The sequence below is a fragment of the Chamaea fasciata genome, unplaced genomic scaffold (genome assembly GCF_029207755.1).
Source record: "Chamaea fasciata isolate MVZ Bird 193981 ecotype frontalis unplaced genomic scaffold, bChaFas1.0.hap1 SCAF_3, whole genome shotgun sequence".
Classification (NCBI taxonomy): Eukaryota; Metazoa; Chordata; class Aves; order Passeriformes; family Sylviidae; genus Chamaea; species Chamaea fasciata.
In genome coordinates this window covers 6,842,712-6,862,247 of record NW_027094088.1, presented here as the reverse complement: position 1 = coordinate 6,862,247, position 19,536 = coordinate 6,842,712, and the positions used below count along the sequence as shown (strand labels likewise).

The 19,536-nt window shown below is 45.5% G+C and overlaps 1 protein-coding gene across 1 annotated transcript in view; it reads right to left on the bottom strand.

Annotated features, from left to right (window-relative positions):
* The window catches only part of PAK5 (p21 (RAC1) activated kinase 5), an 86,096-nt gene that overhangs the window by 34,949 nt on the left and 31,611 nt on the right, over positions 1 to 19,536 (bottom strand). The window contains exon 3 of the mRNA XM_066177838.1: positions 3,109 to 3,323. Coding sequence (XP_066033935.1) covers positions 3,109 to 3,312 — 204 coding nt within the window. The 5' untranslated portion in view covers positions 3,313 to 3,323. The remainder of the gene's footprint in view (positions 1 to 3,108; positions 3,324 to 19,536) is intronic.

Here is a 19,536-nt window from a genome sequence, read left to right as displayed (position 1 = left end):
CTTGTGCTTGCACCTGAAATACACAATCCTCTGCTGGTATCTGGGTCAGCCACACTGAGAAGGGGAATCCCATTATTGTCTCTCGTTGTTTTTGAAATGAATGAATTTGTACAGTCAGCTCAGGTTTGGATTCAAAGGCTGATCTTTCCATGACACCCACGTGCCAAAGCACTGTGAGCCTTTCATCCCAGCCAGCACAGAGGCAGGGGGATGACATCCCCCAGGATATTTGAGAGCCCAGGGTGCTGCCTCATCATCGTCACTGCTGCTGCTGCCTTTGGAGAGAGATGGAGCAGGGAGAGTATTTATCATTTATTGGTTTTACCCGAAGGGATACACTATGCACCATCAGATCTGCTTTGCAGGCTGAGAAACAAGCAAACACCACTGACTGAGAAAGCTGCAAAACCTACAGAACTCAAAAGAAGTCTTTCCCTTCCTCTGCCTCAGCTCTGGGTGAAGCCTAAAGCAAGCAAGCACCAGTTCTGTCTCAAAACCAAGAAATGGTGCCGTCAAAGTCTGTCTCTCTGATCTGTGCTACTCTTCAGTCACGAAGCAGCACCAATTAGGAGGAACACTTCTGCCTCACGCCACAAAGACAGTCAATACTGAAGGAACTAAATGGAAAAGAAATTTAGGAGCACATAAGAGCAGAGTTACAGAGCTGCTGTATGACCTGAAATCGCAGCATGAACACTGGCCAAATGCCTCAGCCTGACTCAATACTGTGACTCAGGGCACAACTGTGAATCTTCTGCTACGTGTCAATGCATTCAGTGAACTATCAGCTGTTGAGTGGAAAAGAGACAAGTAGTGGAAAAGAGACAAGTTCTAAACAATACCAAGATCTGGAACCTTCGGTTCCTAACTTCATGGTAGTGCAAGGGCATTTTAAATCTACAGTTGTCAGCAAAGTTATGAAATCCTCAGTGTCAACTACCCTTTAAACACTAAAAGTACTGCTGCAAGTGCACACATTAAACATTTGTCTAAATTAAATGTTTATGCTGGACTAGTTTAGCAACATTAAATATTCTAAATTTTAAAGTGACTGCAACTCAGCTTCTCTCTGTAAGTTAAGCTGTATCAAAACAAAGCATGTTAATTCTTAACAAATATACAGTAAAGCGGTATCTTGCAACAGAGTTAAAAGCCAGTTCTCAGTTGATAGCCAATGCCTTGTAGCTGCTATTAAAACTTTCTAGCACTGTTATGGAGGCCCATTTCAATTAGCTGAGTCTCAGAGAGGAAAAGAAACAGGGTGATAGAGGCACAATTTCTTGACTCCCTCAGTCTTAACCCCATTTCCGCACCTCCCTGTACCTCTGGGCATGCAATCAACTGCAGTCCGGGTAATCTCCTTCCAAATTCACCTTTTCTACCTGCACAGAAACTCCTTCCTGGGGTGGTCTCTGCAGCTCAGCCCCATGAGGGCAGCAGGCTGCAGGCATCCTGTCCCTGGGACACACATTCTGGGAAGATGTTGTGGGATGCAGGTGGCATCGAGGACCACAATGGCCCGAGGCTACATGGGAAGAATGAGCTTGGATTGGGAGGCACATTTTGGCTCCTGGCCCCAGCCCTTCCTGGCACTGGACAGTTGAGTTGAAGAGTACATCCCTGGCACGTGCACATTTGTAGACCCCGATGCACAGACAGAAAAGCAAGAATTTACAACTTCTTGGAAAGAACCAACAGTGATTTTCTCTACTTCAAAACGCAGCAATTTCCCATTTGGGGCTTGATCCTTCACCGTGTGTTATTTCAGGGGGACATGAACCCAGCTCTGTACATGTCCATTTGCAGGCCAAGACCCAGAGTCATATGATCTTTATACTGCTGAGAAAAGTAATGCAATTTAAAACTTTTTAAGCTGAGGGATTTATAGCTCCAGAACTGTAGGAAAGAGAGGGTATTTCTGAAAGATAATAAACTCCCTTTTTTTTTCCATTTTAAAACATCTTCACGTATTCATGTCAAAACATCCAGAGATATTTTTGGTGTTTAGAAGGGCTGTGGAACAAAGTTGCTCTCCTCCACCAGCAGGAAAAAGATTACCTACCTTTTTCCTCATTATTCTGGGCCACTATTATCAGCAAGACATTTTATTACAGCAAAAAAATAAGAAGACCTTGGTTTTATCCCCATTGTCCTACAGCAGCACCCAGCAGACCTGATCAGCAAGTGATGAGTGCCCTTCCGGAGCAGGCAGCAAATGTAAATTTAGAAAAGAGCACTTAGCAAATATAACTACAGGGTCCACGCTCTCAGGATTATCTGATTTTCCCTTGCTGCAGAAAAATCCACATGAAAATGAAATCCTAAATGTATTCTGCAGCTGCATGGCAGAGAGGGGTATGTGGCTGGCAGGGTCTAGGCTTCCACCATGACACAGGTGTGATTCACTTAGATGTCAGGATGTGCCATCCCAGAGAAACTGCAGAATCAGGGTCAACTGGTCTATCAGAATCCTGAGCCTGGAATCCTGATGGCTCCCTGTCCAATGCTGCTCTACCCTCTGAGCCAAGTTTTCTTCCCAGGTTTCCAGCCTGAGCCTCCCAAGCCAGGACCTGGGGCTGTTTCCCCTCATTCTCCAACCCAGTGAGGAGCTCAGCTTCATCACCACGTCCTACCCCTGCAGGCCACGGCGGGTGGCAATGAGATCCCTCCCTGAGCTCCTTGCCCGGCTGAACAAGCAATTTAATTTCTTTCCTTTGGTGTACTTTTCCCTCTCTCCCTTGCTCCAAACTGCCTTTGCCTAAAGCACTGTTCTTAAATTAATTATCAAAGAGCTTTATGCTGCAAAGGAGCAGCATTTTTGGGCCTCCACTGGGACTTGTGGCTTTTTCTTCTGCAGCCCAGGAGCGCGATGGCTTGGCCAGACCCGTGACTCACGCTCTTCTGAGACACTCCCACAAGTTCTATACACAGAATTCCTTTTCTCCTTGCAGCTCTGCCGTTAAATGTTTGGATTTGCAGCTCCCTCCCAGCCGTGCCTGCCTCCCAGGACAGCTGGTGCGTAACACCCACACGCTGCTGGCATTGCTTCGTTAAGGTGACAGGCAATTAAAGGCAGGGTGAGGGACCCCAAGGGACTCAGCACTGTACCTTCATGGGAGCCAGCTGGATGGGAGTGATGCATGAGGGATCCACCATGGGCTTCGGCCGGTTGGCTGTGTCCGCCAGCAAACTGTGCCACTGCTGGGGCAGCCCCGTGAACTTCTGCTCCCGGTGGTCGAAGCCAGTGTGGACACGGTGCTCGAAGTTGGAGGGCCCGGAAATTTCCAGCCTTTTCTTCTTCTTCCCGAACATGGTGGAAAGATCTGGAGAAGTCGGAGGGAGACGGGAAAGAAAAGAAAAAGAAGACACAAGTTTACACTCTGTTGTAACCCTCAGTCATTCTGTCTGCTTCACAGGGAATTTTAGATGTCATCAGCCAGCTCCCTCCCCGAACTTCACTCCGCACACTGAGATCTATGCGAGGCAAGCACTTATCTGACCTTTCTGGGAGAAGATTTTAAGAAATTAACCCAAAATTACATATGTTCATAATACCTAATGAAACAAGGAAACTGCCAGGAAAGAAAGCCCCAGGGGCTACCTTGTACCCCCCTCTCTGCTCATGCTGTAAGTTGCACCCCATGGAAACTCCAAGCTTAGAGCAATGCCAGCAGCACTGGATGGCTTTGCTCCAAGGACAGCACTTGGGACAAGTGGTGAGCTGTGTGCTGATACAAGGGGAGCAAATGCAGGCACAGCTTTGCATCCTAAATATATACCCCAGATCCTGGAGCAAAGTCAGTCCATCCCAGATGAAAGCCTGGCTCTGCCGTGGTCAGATCTAGGGCTCACACAGCAGCACTCAAAGGGGGATTATTCCTGTCCCATTTCAGCGATGAAAACAGAGAGCTCAGATCTAATTCTAACCTGGTCTTCACCTGTATTTGTGAAGGGTCCTGCTTAAAAAAAGCCTGATAGATCAGATAACGGTGATAAATCAGCTTCTCCAGCTGGGGCAAGAGAAGTTTCCTTGGCAAGGTGGGAGGAGGCATGAGCTGCAAACTGAGGGATAAAGGTATTTGCTCCTTCTACTGGCACAGGAAATAGCCATACAGTATGGCTATTATAAAATACAGTACACTTGCAACCTGCATTAACCCTTGGGGCTGGTGGGTCCCACCTTAAAACAAAGTGCAGCCTAACAGTTCTACTGAAGCAAGTTCAGAACTGACTTTCTGGAGGACTCCAGAAATCTGCTGTGCAAGGCAAGGATAAATTCCTGGTCCAAGGGAAACAGACAGAAGTCCTGTTGCTTTTCAGTGACATACTGTCCTGTCCTGGAAAAGTTCTCTCTCTACTCTGTGCCGTCTCAGAACAGTCCCACCTTGCTCTCTGGGCCATTTCAAGCAGGGCTGGCTAAGCACTTGAGCAGCATCTGTCTGAAATAGCAGCAGGGTGAGGAGGCTGGCAGCTGTGTAAAACCTCTTCTATCACAGAAGAGGTGACAGAAGAGGTTTTACACAGCTGCCAGCCTGTAAAGCACCTGTAAAGGTGCTGCCCTGACTTTCATTCAGGAGGTGGAGAGGAGAAGCTCAGAGAAGAAAATACAGTTGTGTTACTGCTGCAGCTGAGAAAAGATGCGGTGATAAATCTGGCATTTATTCCACCCTCATTGCCTTTTACTAGTTTATCTAAAGATCAAGTCCATTATTTGAAAATTGATTGCTGGCTGCTTTGTAAGTCCCCCCCTGTGCATTTGTAGGTGATTGTCTCCTTTGTACATATTTCTTTTAGACAGAGCAGACTTGTTCCTGCTGGCCTCTCTTCATGGGTCTCATCTTTCACACACCTCTCTCTGGCTTTCCACCCTACTTCCCAAAATCTCCTGCTCTTTTGACAGGCTCTCTCCAGCACTGTTAGCTTGGGTATCTCCCTCACCTTCCTCTCCCAAAACCTCCTACAATCACTTTGATGTGTGGCTTTTTTCTTTTTCCAGCATCATAATTGTTTTATTTTTCTTTGGTGCGTTTGGGCACCTTGTGGCACTCCCAGACACAGCATCATGGCTGGTCTCTGTTCAGAGATTATCCATTTTCCAGGCTCAAACAGAACAGGCAGTTCAGGGAGTAGCTCCCAAGCAGGGCTCATCCACAGGGCTCCACAAATCGCAGCCGGCTGCAGATCAATGGCATTGCATTGATTTCATCCACCCTCGGGGACGGGAATCCATGAGACTATTGCAGTAACATTTGAAACCATCAGCTCTAGACATGTATTTTTTCCTCTGATCAATGCCAGGGTTTCCCGCAGGACTTGCAATCCCAACGCAGCCGCTGGATGCCTGAAGTCCTCCAGAGCTCCAAACAACATCGGAGAGCTAAAAGCACATCAGCTGGCACAGTGCACACTGCTTTTTAAAATGAACAGAACGTTCACTCAGCCAGCCGGCAAGTTACCTCCATTTCACCACAAAGTCAAGCCAAGCTCCCCTCAGCACAGTCCCTCCAAAGAGGGACAGCAGCCACAGCAGTCACAAGGAATCTTCATTTCCCCTCATTTCTCGCAGAGAATGGAAATGATGCTGCCTGTTTCCCTCAGCTGTCTGAGGATGAGGGTTTGAGGCAGCCAAGTCTGTGAAACCTTATGCTCAGGGCTTGTAAGTGTCCTGATTCAGTCCCCACTGATCTGCTTGGTCCTCATACCCCAAAAAAGGAGAGATGATTTGATTTTTCCCATAGCTCCACTGATATGATGCAAAAAACAAAGGACTTCTTTAATCAGGTGGGGAAGCAGCGAACATCTCGAGTACATGAATACATATTCTCCAAGACATCTAAAGCCATTTTAGGAATAACCCAAGTGCTCTGAAGAAATGAGGGAGCTTTCCAGGATGCTGGCTAATGCGTGTGTGGCAGGAAACTTATGAAATTTGTATCAAGAGCACAAAATGTATGAGATTCATTCAGGCACTTACTCATTCACACAAAACAGCAATCCTCTCACAGTCATTAAGAACTCCTAATTTCCTAATGGGATTACTTCAGAAAACATCCCACAGACAACAGGGCAGCCTTTATCAGAGGCACAGGGAGGTGGGAGGCTGCAGGGCAGCTCTGCAGAGCTGCCTCTGTGCCATCCCCACACCAGAGCACTCACCCTTAACTTAATTCTTCCCGACAGCTTCCAGCATAGCCCTGATTGTGCCAGGGCTCTCAGCAAATGCCACCTCTCTGGGCAGCTCCTCCGGCGCTCACCCCCACAGGAGGAGAGGAAATGAGAGGTATTGTACGTGTAATTTGTTGCTATTTTGGTGGGATGAGCACAGGCAGGATGTCTGCCCTCTCTTTGCATGTGCTTTGCCACGGGATAGTCTGGTTGATTCCAATGGCACATGGCACAAGGTGACACTTGATGCAAGGGGGCTGGGGGAGCCCGTGCTAACAACAGCTACTGTTGATGGCAGTGGGCTTGGTTTTGGGGGGAAAACAGGAGTCATCACTGTAGGCCTTTTCTACAGAAAAAACTTTACTCACTCTGATGCTGAAATGACGCAGCACGTTCATTTTGTGCGTGTAAATGGGAGGTGTGGAGAAGGCAGTCCTTTAGGGACAGCCAACAGTGAACTCAGTAAGCAGGACAGCACGACACCTAAAGCAAGTCTGCCCTTACCTGGGAGAGCCAGGAGTTGAGCCTGCTCAGTTCCAGGCTGCCATGCCCAGGGCTCCTCAACCCACAGCCCAACCGTGGCACAAGAGTTGGAGATAACAGAGTTCCTTAACCAAAGCCATGGTGGGAAAAATACGGATGTGACACTTACTAGAGGAAAACCCAGTACTGGGGGAAAAATCTGACTATTGCACCACCTCTTCTCCTGAGTCACCCACAGCAGTGCTGGTCCCGGGGAACGGGGAAGGAACAGGGATAGAGGGAGAAATGTATGAGCTGTGCTCTGTAGATAGTTACCCAAACCCTTCTATAACTGCAGGATTTGTCTTATTCTTTGTCTCTGCCCAGGAAAGGAGCAGCGCCAGCTCTGCTGGTGCCAGCTGAGGAGCCAAAACACAGCTCCACCCAGCTGCTGCAGGCACCAGGTAATGCTGAGAGGGTGCCATCAGGAGCAACCACCGCTTTTGCCCTTAATGCTGTTTACTGTAGTGCCTAACAAATCGAATTACATGCTAATCAGCACACCCTGCCTGCTAGATCCATGCCAGACGTGGCTCCTTTGCATTGCACTCCTTTCTGTGCACAGAAATAATTCACTGAGCATCACAGTGCCACGGGCTCCCAGGCTGGTCCAAATTTCAACCATGTCCTTCACGGACAGATCAGATCCCCAGAGAGGAAATTTCCTGAGATGATGCCCATGCAAGGTGTGTGACGTGGACCAGCAAACAAATCCACTGTCATAAAAATGTCATAAAAAATGTTCACTGTTTGCTGTCACTAAAGGACTGCCTTCTCCAGACCTCACATTTACAAGCACAAATACTGCACTCTCAATTGTGCTGCCTCCCAGTCACACATGAAGGGGTTTTTTCCAGCAAGAAGCATCCTCCAGTCCCACACTGGAGCAAGAGGGTGGCAGTACTATCCTGGATGCCAGGGGAGCCCATTCAGACTCTCCCACAGTGTTTTGTGCTCAGGACAGGATTTCCAGCAACAGCTTGCCCACAAAAAGTTAAAGCCCTGCCAGCTCCCACCCCATTGCTCACACAGAGGTCACAGGCTTGCTCACTCTCAAAAGTTTGCCCCCATCCTGGGGGTTTCCATGAGGTGTCCCTCTCCCGTATGTGAGATCAGGGGACGCTCCGAGACTGATGAACCGAAAAGCTGAAAGCCCAGATTTATGTCACTGCCCTCAAAGAACATTTTTTTTGCATTTACAGCAAGTTAGATCCAAGGCAGTAGGAATAAAACAAACAAAAAAAAAAAGATTACTTCAGTCCTAAGGTTAATGATATTCTGTATCTTTTATCATATCCTAAGAGTATTTCAGTCAACCTACAAAATACGAGTGAACTCTGTTTAACTTTGCCCCATTTTCTGTGCCCAATAAAGAAGTCTGAGCCAATTTTTGCTCCCCCTCCAAACAGCTGCTCTTTTAGAAGACTACAAAAGTTGGAAAGATCTTTCATGTCTTGTAATCTTGAAAACTACCAAAGAGTCCTAAGTGCATCCCTTAAGCAGTGACAACAGCCCTTGCCACCCCATATGTCCCCATATAACCCCGAGCAAAGGCCTGTGAAATTCTGCCACACATAAAAACATACAATAACCTCACAAAGTTAGCACCCAGAATAATGAAGTGAGATGGGAATTTTTACATTAAAATGACTCTGTACTATAGCTATGTAAGCTCCATTTTTTCCATTGTGGTATTTCAGCAGCCAGCTAAAGTGTCCCAGGAAATCCTGTGTGTTCACCATGACCCTGAGCCACCCTGGCAAGCCTGCAAGGGTTTCCTGCACACACCTCACTGCCGGCTGGGCTGAAAATATTCCCTCAGGAGGGTCGCTGCATTCAGTGTCTGCCTCAGCCCAGCAACGTGTTTGCTTTTAAACAACCAGCAATTAGTTCGTTTTCAATTAGGAAGTGCACACTGGGCGAAGCCTGTGAGCCTGTATTTTCTGCAGGGATTCCCTGTGGCTCCTCAGCTGAGCAAGCAGCAGCAGAGCCCTTTCCCCTTCTGGATTGGGCATGTTATTAGCATGTAAAAATTGCCTTCATGCATGCTGAGTATGGTCTGTGAGCCCAGAGTGGGGGGCAGCAGCAAGGGCCGTGAAAAGGTCCTGTGAAAAGGCACATTTTCTCCCAAGTCAGCCACGCAGCCAAAAAACCTGGTAACAGGCAGGAGCGTTAATGAAACGCTTCGTTTTTAACAAACCTGACAGAGACACAGATTGCAAAACAGGGAGATGGGTGCAGGTCGCTTTCTTTTGATAATTTTTACTTACTAATAATAGTTTTCTGTAACACAAGGACCTCAATTATTCCCCTCCAGAGCAACCCAAATGCAGTAATACATCATTAGCTTTGGCGGCTTCTGTTCCCCCGCTCTGATTAATTGTAACCTTTCCCGATATTTGATCGTAAATGAGAGAGTATGAATTGAGAAGCACAAATTAAATTAATGTGTCAAGGCAGCCTGCAGAGCCAGCGCTCCAGACAAATGTGAGCTGGGCTGAAACTCAATCTCCAGGAGAAAGCAAATGTCTGGGATGGACTGATGGCAGCACAAATCGCTGAGAGATCCTCTGGGAGCGAGAGGTAAAAACGATGTTGGCTCTCCTTCAGCTCACACTGGTGCAAGTTCCTGCTCCTGAGGCAAGTGGAAGGATACAACACATAGCCGTGCATCTATACACCTAATAGACATTTAATTGATTTACTATATTTAATAAAACTATTAAAAACGACGAAAAATGCTTGGGCTTTTTTTCTTTAATAAGCAACAGCAACAGCAATAGTTTAGTGTTGCCTTTCTGTTTAAGGATGGTTCTGAGCTTCCTGGTAGGGACCCTCTGCTGCTGGCTGCAATCAGAGCATGAGCTTCTTTTGCAAAAAAAAAAAAGAAGCATGTCCCTGACTGCAGGCTTACATTTTAAAGAAGAATTTATCTCTATTTTTAACTGAAAATACAAAGAGCACTCCCCTATTTTTCAGGAGATAAAACCAGAAGCTATACCTGGAAAAGCAGAGTGAACTGAATGAGAAGACAATGAAGTTCATGGCAAGACTTTTAAAAGCCACACTGGTTTCAGGTCAGGCCTGACACACGACTGTGAGAAAAGAAGAAATCCTGTTTGATTTTGCACAAATAATATTCCTAAATACTTTCATAACTCCCAGAGTATCATTCTGGATGGATGGGATGGAGACAAATGGGAGACACCCAAGAAGCAGGGGACAGCTGCCTGCAGAGCACCTCAAACCACAGGCAGGTGACTCCTGTGGTCCTGTCTTTTATTTATTTATTAAGTCACTGCTGTTACCTAGAGGGAGAACTCATTACTTCCTTAGATGCAAGGGTTTTTGTTTTGCCACGGGGATGGACAACATGCAGGTCAATACTAGGCTGGTTCACCTGTCTAATGAGGGACCCCATTTCCCATGATCCCCGCTCCTCCCTCTGCTCCTAATTATGATTTGAGCATTTCAATTTGGGAACAATAAAATAACACCTTGGAAAATGTTCACACATACGCCACTAATGATGATTTTAAACACTGACCCTCTGGTAGCAACAAAAAGGACCTACAAACCCTGAATAAACAAAGTCAGCTCACATTTGGAGTCTTTTACCATTCTGCTAAGCTCTTCTGCACACAAGTAATGTACTGATAGAAATTAATCACCTGTGACCACATAGGTTTTTCCAGACTATTCTTTCAGTTCAGTGAAAGTACGGAAGTATCATTTTCAGTGCATGCCTGTGTGAGCTTTACAATGAAAAGCCTGGTGATCAATAGGATTCAACTCGTTATCATGGATTTTCAAGGTGTCTGGTATTTTTTTTTTTTTGAGATGGGAAAGACTTCTAAGTCTTTTAATCACTATTAAAATCCATGCCTTAATCATGGAAAGATATGTACTCATGGACTAGACCAACAAAAACGCCTCTTTCCCAAAGCCCCTCATTTACCCTGTGGCATTCTGCTCATTTCAACCTCAGGTCAAATCAGCCAATTTCTCAGTGTTTCTATGTCACTGCACAATATAATAAAAGTACATTTAAACAATTACAAAGAGTCCAGGACTTGTCATTGTCCACGGTTCTTTTCAATCCCACAATACCTTGTTTATGGTTGAAAATGCCTTCATTTGTCACAGCACAGCGGTGTGGCTCTTGATAGCTGGCCCATGAGACATATCTCACAGAAATGCACAACGGAACAAAAGACAGGAAAAAATAATAACAAAACCCAATGAATGCTTCCAGAGAAATAGTAAAAGCCGGTACAGAGTGGCCAAACTAGGATTGATGTACTCCAGGGAGCAATGCTCATTCTTCTTATTGAAAGCTACTCTTGTACGAGGACTCATTTCCACACACTGACTGACATGTGCTTTCCTAATTTAGAAGTCTTGTGATTCCCAGTGGATTTTAATGCTCAGTAATTTTCAGCTGAGTAGCTTAAACGCATATATTGTAGTCAGTCACTCTCTATTATCTCATACACATGCACACATAAATAGCAACGTGGAGACGGAGGTTCGTGCAGGGAATTAGTCTGCAACAGCTCTGGGCAGATTAAAGAGGAAACCCCCCCTCAGCCCCCCGAACCCCTGGAGGTAACTCAAATAATTTCTATCCCTAGCAAGTGAAAAGATTCCAGATTTGCAGAAGGAAATAGTCCTCTGGGTGCTCAGCTTGAGATAATTAATGGTATTAACTTTGTAGGAAATGCTGGACATCCACAGGGAGAGGGGATTAAACAAGGCACCCATTAAATGAGACACCCTGAGTCTCAAGTTACTGCTGGGATTTCAGTTGTAAATTATTTTTTTCTGAGTTGATATTAGCACTATTTTAAGACAGTTCTATATTGTTCTATATAAAAGGATGCAGGTACTCTATTTCTATGTTTTCAATTAGAAAAAAATACCCAGTAAAGGAAATATTATCCAGAATGAAAGGGATGATATATCAGGAGAGAAGACAAAGCGAGCAGAGAGATCAGACAAACCTGCAGGAAACATCAAAACACGGACAGTGAAACTGTAATTCTGAGTATTAGTAAATATGGACATCCCTATAGGTTGGGCTAACTGTAGGATAAGAACTGCAAGGATATGAAGTTCTGTATTTATCCAGAGACTCAGCAAAGTGCTTGAAAAACACTTGGAAAATTGTTCCTATCAACTGGGCACCAAGTTACACCTTCTTTGCACTTCGGGCCACATCCACAGTGGGGTCTGCCGGGCAAAGCCTCAGCAAAAGAGAAGGACTGGCACAGACTTGTAGCACAGCAAAGGGGACACTGAATTGTCTCGGGTTTGCATGCAAAGCTTTAGTTTTAACTTTCTGAAACTGAGTTTTCTCCCCAGCACTTGATGACAGCTGCAAAGCCGGCATTACAAACACAGAATCGCAGAGTCAAAGCTGGAAGAGACCTTCAAAACCGTCTAGTCCAACCAACACCTCCAGAGATGGTGACTCCACCACCTCCCTGAGCAACTTATTCCAAAGCCTGAACACTCTTTCAGTGAAAACATTTTTTCAAGTATCTAATCTGAACATCGCCAGGTACAACTTAAGGCCACTTCTTCGTGTCCTTTCAGCTGAGGTAAGGCAGAAGAGACCAACCCCATCTCACTACAGACTCCTCCTGGGGAGCTGTAGGAGTATTAACATCCTCCCAGCCATGCCAGTTCCCTCAGCCACTCCTCCTAGGACATGTTTTCCAGAGCCTTTCCCAGCAATGTCCTTTCTGAAGTGAGGGGCCCTTCACTGCACACAGCACTGGAGGTGCAGCATTTTCAGTGTGACCTCAGCAGTGACCAAAGCACGGCAGGCTGCAGCAGGGCTTTTCCACAGTTCCCTGGCAAGACTTCTCACAGGACTGCACAGTTTCTCACAAGTGCCTGCAATTACCGTGGATGTATTCCGATCATTTTTAGAAAACAGCTTTTACTTGGAAAAAAAAAAAAAAGGAGGCAAAATGTTTTCTAGGTCTAGAAACCAACTGATCGTGAGCTGGACGCATCCATGAACACACCAAAACTGCATCAAGGAGGGGCTCCAGGGGGGTGCCTGCCCCAGCAGAGATGAATTTACAGCCCCCAGAGGTGTCACAGTGACAAGTATGAGTGGGACAGGAGGGGGACACGCCTGTGACAGCACCACATACCACTGGAACAAGGTAACGACACTGAGGCTCTGGAGTCGACCTCCTGCCACAACTCCTCCCTGCTGTGTTTGCATTCAACACACTTCGTTTTCCTACAACAGCATTCACTGCATTTCTTATTTTACTTCTGAAACACCACAGGCAGTGCTGGCTCTGAGGAATCGCTCTATTACTGTAACATTTGTAAAAGAATAGGCTGCTTTCCAATGAATGATCAACAGCGACAGATGCTTCATTATTCATCCATTATTAATGGCAAGCCTCTCATAAGAACATCTTCAGGATGAAACGCAGGATCTGACCTGTGTTGGCCAAGAAATGGTGCAAAATCTGTTTATTTGGTATGTCAAAATACCTTCAAAATGCAAACAAACAGATCTATAGATAAATGTATCCACAGCAAGTGCCTGCAAGATGAAAATCATGCCTGCTATTATCACTGCAGGTTCCCTACCTTTCTATCTGGTTTTACTCTGCATCGCTGTAACTGAAGGGAAGCTATTTCCACAGTCTACAATAAATCACAAACGTGTAGAGTCTACCTTAATTTTTTATTCCTTACATATTTTGTCTTTTTTTTATTCACTCTGCATTGTGCAGGAAAGCTGGTCTGAAAGTCAATTCTTATCCTATTACCTATTGAGTTGCTGTCAGGCCATACTCTGTTTCCACATTAAAAATGAGAATTGATCCCTTGAAGGGTTTCCACAGCTTACTGTTTATTACCTTCTTCAGAAAGTTTACCATAAGCTCTTTACACACAACATGGAGTGTTTATAAAGAGATATCTGCTCAGTCCTCCTCCCTCTGGATAATCCCCAACAATCAATAATTGCACCTGAGGAATTCCTCAACACTGATTTTTTTTTTTTCAGAGCCAAACCATGCAGACTTTGTGTTTTGCCACCTCCAGACAGGAGTTTGGAAATGACGGGCCTCACCTGCCCTCTGACTGGGAGGTAAGGTAAGGGAGATTCTTTATGCCTTACCTCTGAAGCGGATATGGAAGTCTTCAGAGCAGCCACAGAAAAGCAAACAGAAAGTACACTAAACTGAATGAAAGAACCCACACATGCAAATCCAGAAAGATGAATGCTACTGCGAGGTTTTCATTGTTTTCCAGCTTTTAAATGCAAAAAATTGAAATGTTTTTTGGCTGCAGTAAGGTTTTGAGCAACTGGAAAGGCTATTGCATCTGAGATGGCCACCACTGCCACCTTCCAAGAGATGCTGCTGCTGCTGCAGGAGGTGGCTCCCATCCCTTCCTTCCAAGGAAGGATGCACACACGTGAATTACTGCATCTCGCTGGGCCCATCCATACACTGTTTCAGGGAAGGGCCTCTCCAGGATGAGAAGTTTCATCTAAAATGGTCCAAAAGGGCACTTCCAGCCTCTCAGGAAAAAAAAACCAAAAAAACAAAACAACCAAACGACGAGGAAAAGAGTTTGCCAAGTAAGTGAGCAGCTAAGATGACTCCCAGAAATCTTGCTCTGGAAACACCATGAGAAGCTGCCATGTGACTGTGTGTATGAGCTGATTCAGCTCCCAAACTTTTAGACAATTATGTTAAAAAGCCACTTGTCTCCCGGAAGAAACACTTCTGCTGGAACAACGTGGCATCATCCCTCCCCAGTCTGCACTGACTGATTTTACGGCAGCTCTCAAGGCTGCCTCGTTGGGAAAACACCACCGTGACAAGGAGTCTGTGAGAGAAGGCAAGATCTTCTCCAAGTACTTTCTGATAAATCTTATTTACCGCTGAGGGCGAGACGCTGAGGCTACGCAGAGGTGAAGAATTTGGCCATCATCTCTCAGCAATCAACAGCTCATGGATCCCCAAGGCTCCCATCCTGCTGGGTGAAATGGTGCCAGTGACCCATCATACTCTAACCCCTCTGGTTAAATACATATATCTATATTTCAATTTAGCATATTTAGATCTGAGATTTGCAGGTCCTTCTTAAAGGCTCAGTATCAAAAATACACCGTCAATTAGAAGATGATAATTAACAGAAAAGGACATCTCTGCATGCTGCCTCTGACTGCATTCACTGCTGTTTCCAGAGGCAGGGAGATTCATTAATTCATTCATTCCCCACTTCGTTACGGAATGACTCCAACAAAGCTGCTGATACAACTGGGAAATCAAAAGATGAGCCAGGAAAGTGACTGCAAAAAAATGCATTAAGGGAACATGTGTGGTTACGTCATGTGGTGGGGCCAGAGTCAGCACTTGAGGAAAAAGGGACTGCAGAGACACTGGCTGAGAGGGAAATGAAATGTGCAGAAGGAGTTTGGATCTTAAAGGAAATGTTTTCTCACCAGAAGAAAACCCGATAGCTTCTGTTCTAATGAAATATGCTGCCCTACAAAATCTCTCATTTGGTTCTCACCGTTTCCCTCTTCTACTTAAATCGGGAGCCACATTAAACTCAGAAGATATTTAAGATATAGGTAACCCACCAAAATGTCAATTTTCTCAAGTTTTGGCCATAAGACTCAATAAATACCCTGGAATTTTCTGTTCCAGCCGATCTGAAAATTGTGCGTGCATCTGAGATGACTTACTGTTCGCTTCACGAGGCCAGAGAAAGGTTTCAGAAAGGTGACTTTAGGACAGCCATGAGACTCAAATTGTTTGAGTCACCACAAGTGGATGACCAGAACATCTTTTTACACTCTACCCCTGTAATTCCGTCTCTGCGCTCCTTGCATCTGCACCCTGTGCACCCATCCCCGTGTAACTGTGCTCAGCCATACTGACAACCCTGCCTTTCTAAATTATTTCTACCTTCTTCAGGATAAAGGCAGGAAGATATCCTGAACTGCTTTTAAAATGATTATGCAAAGCACAGTGGGCTGCATAATACCTTTTCCAATAAAACTCCCTTTTAGTACTCTGACAGCAATCAGCTGTGTTATTATAACTATTCTTTCTCCTCGTATCACTCAGGCTGAATGTTTTAAATGGAAATAACATCATCTTGTCCCCCCGTTTTTCCTACTTGTGGCGCGTCCTTGCAAGTAACCAACACTCAGGATGCCAAAAGCTGAAGGCTCAGCTCGCCCACGTAAGAGATGTGATATGAATAAATCAGTGCAAAGTCCATGTGAGCTCCTTCTCTCTCACTAGCAGGGGCTCAGGCTGGAAAAGCTGGAGCTGCACTGGAGCCGCCATGCAGCCTTTAACTATCCATGGTACCATTTTAAAATGGTTCATTCAGGACATGGATTCATTTTTTAGAATACCAAATATGCAGCTGGCTATGTAGAGTGAAATGAAAAACCCCCACGTATATTTACTAAGGTGTAATGACGCTTCTTTTATAGGGTTTGACTTACTGGAAAGGAGTTTCAAAACTCAAAGGAAGTTCCAGAATTCTAAGAGCTCTGTCGTAAGTGTCACTCTTAGCCTGGTTAGGGCAAATCTCACTCCTGAGCAGCACCTGGATCACAAATCACACCCAGAGCACAGCTGGGTAACCGTCACTGCGCATTTCGTACCTCCCCAAAACTCATTGTCAAAGTTCATCTCTCTTTTCCCCAAAGCTGTTGTCATCTCAGTCTTGGGCTTTCTGGAGCATCACTTGGGTCCTGATGCAACTGTTGCTGGCCTCAGTGGGAGAACTCTGACCCAAGAAATAGCCACTTTCTTCTCTGTTTTCTTCTACTGAAAATGGGAAGAATTGGAAAAACAACCCTCCGTGGTGGAAGCACATCCAAGAGCAGGGGAAGGGGGACAAAGTAGACTTTATTTAAGGAAGCCCATTTCCTGCTCCCTTTCTTTGCAACAGAGGTGAGAGATGTTGCTTCTCTCCCTCTCCTTTGCCGCCACTATCTCCCATTTCCCAATGGAAACCAAAGTTCCCCTTCATCAATATTTTCTAAGCCATGATTTTGTAAAGCTGGAAAAAGATTGAGCTTCACATTATCTGGTCTGAATCCAGCAAGGCTCATGCTCATCAGAAAAGGAATCAAAGTTTCCGACTTGGAAAACCTCTGAGCCAATATTTGTAAATAAAGTCTAATTTAATTACCAATATACGTATTTTTCAGCTGTCCAACTCAGAGAGAGCACAATTCCACTGGGATGAAGCAATCACACTGTTTAACATGCAAAATCACTGCTCGCCTACCAGCTTATTAATAGGTAGTTTTCTAATTCAGAGGAAAAAGCAAAGAAGGGCAATAATCTGAACACGAGCATCTGAAATGCTCCACTGAGCTCTGCTCCAGCAAACATAAGAAGTGACTTTTTTCTCTTTTTCCCCCCTCCAATGACAGCTTTCCAGTGCCGCTGGCATCCATCACATGTGCAGAGGCAAATGCTTCCACACTTGGTAATAATCAGAGCAAGGGAATTATGGATTGGGAGGAGGAACTGCAGGGTTTTTCTCTCTTGGCTAAAGGCATGCTTCAATCTGAAAAGCTGGAAGGGAACTCAGTAGTAGCTTCCTTCTCCATTTCCACTTTCCAAGCAGAGCCAGGATTCCCTGCAGATCTTCCACATCACCCGTTTTTCCTGGGCTCTCAGTTTTGCCATGCCTCAGCTCCATGTGCTGAGCTGGGGCTGGCTCCCAAAGGACTGATTCCATCAGCTCCTGCCTGTCCTTTCCACACCACTCCTTCCTTACCTACTTATGCAAAATAACCTCCCAAACTTCGTCTCAAACCCATTTTCACTGCCAACTCTGGCCCAACCTACACTGTCACCTCGGGTTATCAAAACCAAATTTATCCCGCTGCCCCTTTTCGACTCGCAATGTTTGCTGCAAAATAATACAGGACCTAAGAACTGTCCTCAACAGGAAACTCCTCATGGGAGCAGATAAAAAGGATTTTCCTTAACGTAATCATGAGCTGAAATCAATAAATACGTAGCAAGGCAGTACAGAGGCAAGCTGGGGCATTGCAAGGATTAGCTAGGAAATTTATATAAACTATGGTTATGAGGACAGAATAAAGAGCAAGTGCAAACATAAAAGACAACCAGAACAGAATGTTAATAAATGATTAACACGGCAGGTTTTAGGACAAGTGTTACACATTCTGTATCTCTATAAAATCAGCTTTTGAAAGTCTAAGACACTAAGGCTTAATCAGGGTACATTGTTTTACAGATGAGATATCACCAGTCAGTTAAATTGTAGGAATGGAAGTGGGGGTTTAATTCAAGCTTCTCTAGGGAGGAGATTTGTTTGAAAGAGGTCAATTAAGCCTTCCACTCCAGTTAATCCCTTCTGTTTATTTTAAAAAATCTGGAATAAGGAAAAAAAAATTACAATAGGCCAGCAAAGCAAATTTTTTCTATAGATGCACCAAAACAAAAACCTGCAGGTCATGTTGCTTTCAGCTGGGAGAAACACAGGCAGAAATTGCAATCAGTCTGCATTTCATACGAATGCATCACGTGGAGATGATTCAGACCGAATTATTCTCCAAATTAGCTTTATGAAACGCTCTCCTCCAAGGAAGGCAGCGGTGCTCGAACTGGTTTAGGCAGAAGTTCATATTTTAACTTACAAGTCTCGTTAGGAATGAGTCTCTGTGGGGAAGAACAGAGAGGACCCTCAAAGAAACGATTTCCATTATTTTGCATTTTCCTTTAGAAGTCAGCGGCTGCCCCCAGCCCCTTTTCTCCCACAGCCCTCAAGCTGTTAATGGCACTATTTACATATATTTCCCTTAAGCTTCTGAGTCACCACTGGTCATTTAGGTCAATATATTTGTTTTTTCTGCTCTTCTGAATATTGATGGGTTTCAATCTTTTTTCCCCCTCTTTCTTTGGTTCTGCGGTAGCTCCTTTCTGAGCTTCCCACAGCAAAATGCCAGGCAAAGCCCCACACTGTGCTGCCCATCTGCTTCCCACTGCCGCCTTCCTCCTCGCCCCGTGATCCATCCGCTCCGCGGTGCGCCTGATCTTTGTGGGAAGGCCTTCTGTGTGTTAAACACTACCCATCCTGCTGAATCAGAAAAAAAGGAAAAGGAGAATTATCCCCTTCCAGAGCCGGCACTGTAGAGCTTTTTTCCCCAGTGCTTTACCAGCACCAAGGTCTTTTTCACTGGGCAGGTGAGGAGCCACCACCTCGCTGTGACAGCCCCCAAACAGAAAAACAATCATTTCCATTTCCTTGCCGAGACATCCATTGCATGGAATGGTGCTTCCAGCACTGAAGAAAAAGCCCTGGAGCATGTGCCTGTTATAAGGATGCAAGGAATAGACAATCCCTATGGGGAAACCAGCACAGGCCAACAGGGTGGGAGAGGAGAGGGGCCTGAAGTGGGAAATGCAGGAGCGCTGAGGGCAGGGCAGGAAGCACAAACACAGGAATCACGTTGGGTTCCTCTAGGAAGACAAGAGCAGCACAGAAGAATCAATGTGAGTGGCTCCTAGTGCAGGGGAGGCTGAGCCAGAGGGGACAGATGCAATACGAAGCTGAGCAAGGGAGGCGAAGCCAGGTGAGGAGGAGCTGAATCAGTCCAGTAGCTGTGACTTGATTCAGTATCAAAGAGGAAAGGTAGCCCAGCAGCTCCTAAAGGGCAGGGAGGAGGATCTGATCAGCCATGAGGTGAACTGAAGGTAGCACAATTACTGTGGCAGCTGCTGCGGGTCTGCACTCCTGGGTCTGCCTCTGTATTTCTCCCAGCACCCTGATCACTCAGAATTGAGTTAATTAGAC